At 44.4% G+C, this 870-nt stretch overlaps 1 protein-coding gene across 1 annotated transcript in view; it reads right to left on the reverse strand.

Moving 5' to 3' along the window:
• Positions 1-806, reverse strand: part of LOC118321455 — a gene marked incomplete in the record, with an annotated part of 33764 nt that extends 32958 nt beyond the window's left edge. Inside the window, 1 exon segment of the mRNA XM_035652774.1 lies at positions 780-806. Within this exon segment, the coding sequence (XP_035508667.1) occupies positions 780-806 (27 nt within the window).
• Between the last annotated feature and the right edge of the window lie 64 nt (positions 807-870).

Raw genomic sequence — 870 nt, forward strand, 5'->3', positions numbered from 1 at the left:
TTTATATAGTGACTTTGCTGTTGCAAACATTACTCTCCCTGCTCTACAAACATTTATTTTAGTTAAAGCCTATTTCAAATAGAAATTCTAATCCTGTTTTAAACGTATCATTTCTAAAGTGATATATTGAAAAAAAGAAGCAATTATTTACTGAGTAGCCGTAAAGTATATGCTGGTGCACCAGATCAGGGACGGTTCAGAAAAGCAGATACAAGCCAGAATGCAAGACACCCACATGGCCAACAGGCTGCACAAACCCAAATAAGTTGAGTAGCAGCGGTGATGCCTCAGCTGAGCTTTCACTGTAAGCGGTCCCCCTCTACTGCTCCATCTGCTTTTTCAATTTACTCACAGTCGTAGAACAAAATCCATTTCTCCCAACCGCACACACCATCTCTGAGATCATTCCTTCTCTCACACAACACGCTTGTGCTACCTCGCTGCTGTGGAGAGTCAAAGGCAACATTACAGCAAATGAGCCTGACCCCCCCGCTCCACCTCGCCCCTCCCGCCTGCAGGTATCAACATACACTGAGAAATGGAAAGACAAGGTAGAATGTGCACATACACACACACCCCATCACTACCACTACTCGACTGGAATGATGTTATGCAAAGTGCATTCTTTCCTCTGCGCTGCACGGTTTGTACAGGCCTGACTGTATGACTGTGGCTTTCCTTTTTTCATGTGTAGTCCTGTAGTGGGTTTCTCACACCATGTTGCACCATTCCCTCACATCATTTATAGAACATAATCACCTGGCGCTGGCAGTGGTTACATCGATGTTCTCATCATCTGCTCTCATCTATCCAGCAGCACAGCAACACACCTACACTGTTACTCTACCATGCTGTCTTTTTAAATATCGT

Source organism: Morone saxatilis, unplaced genomic scaffold (genome assembly GCF_004916995.1).
Source record: "Morone saxatilis isolate NCDOM2014 unplaced genomic scaffold, NCSU_SB_2.0 Contig12, whole genome shotgun sequence".
Classification (NCBI taxonomy): domain Eukaryota; kingdom Metazoa; phylum Chordata; class Actinopteri; family Moronidae; genus Morone; species Morone saxatilis.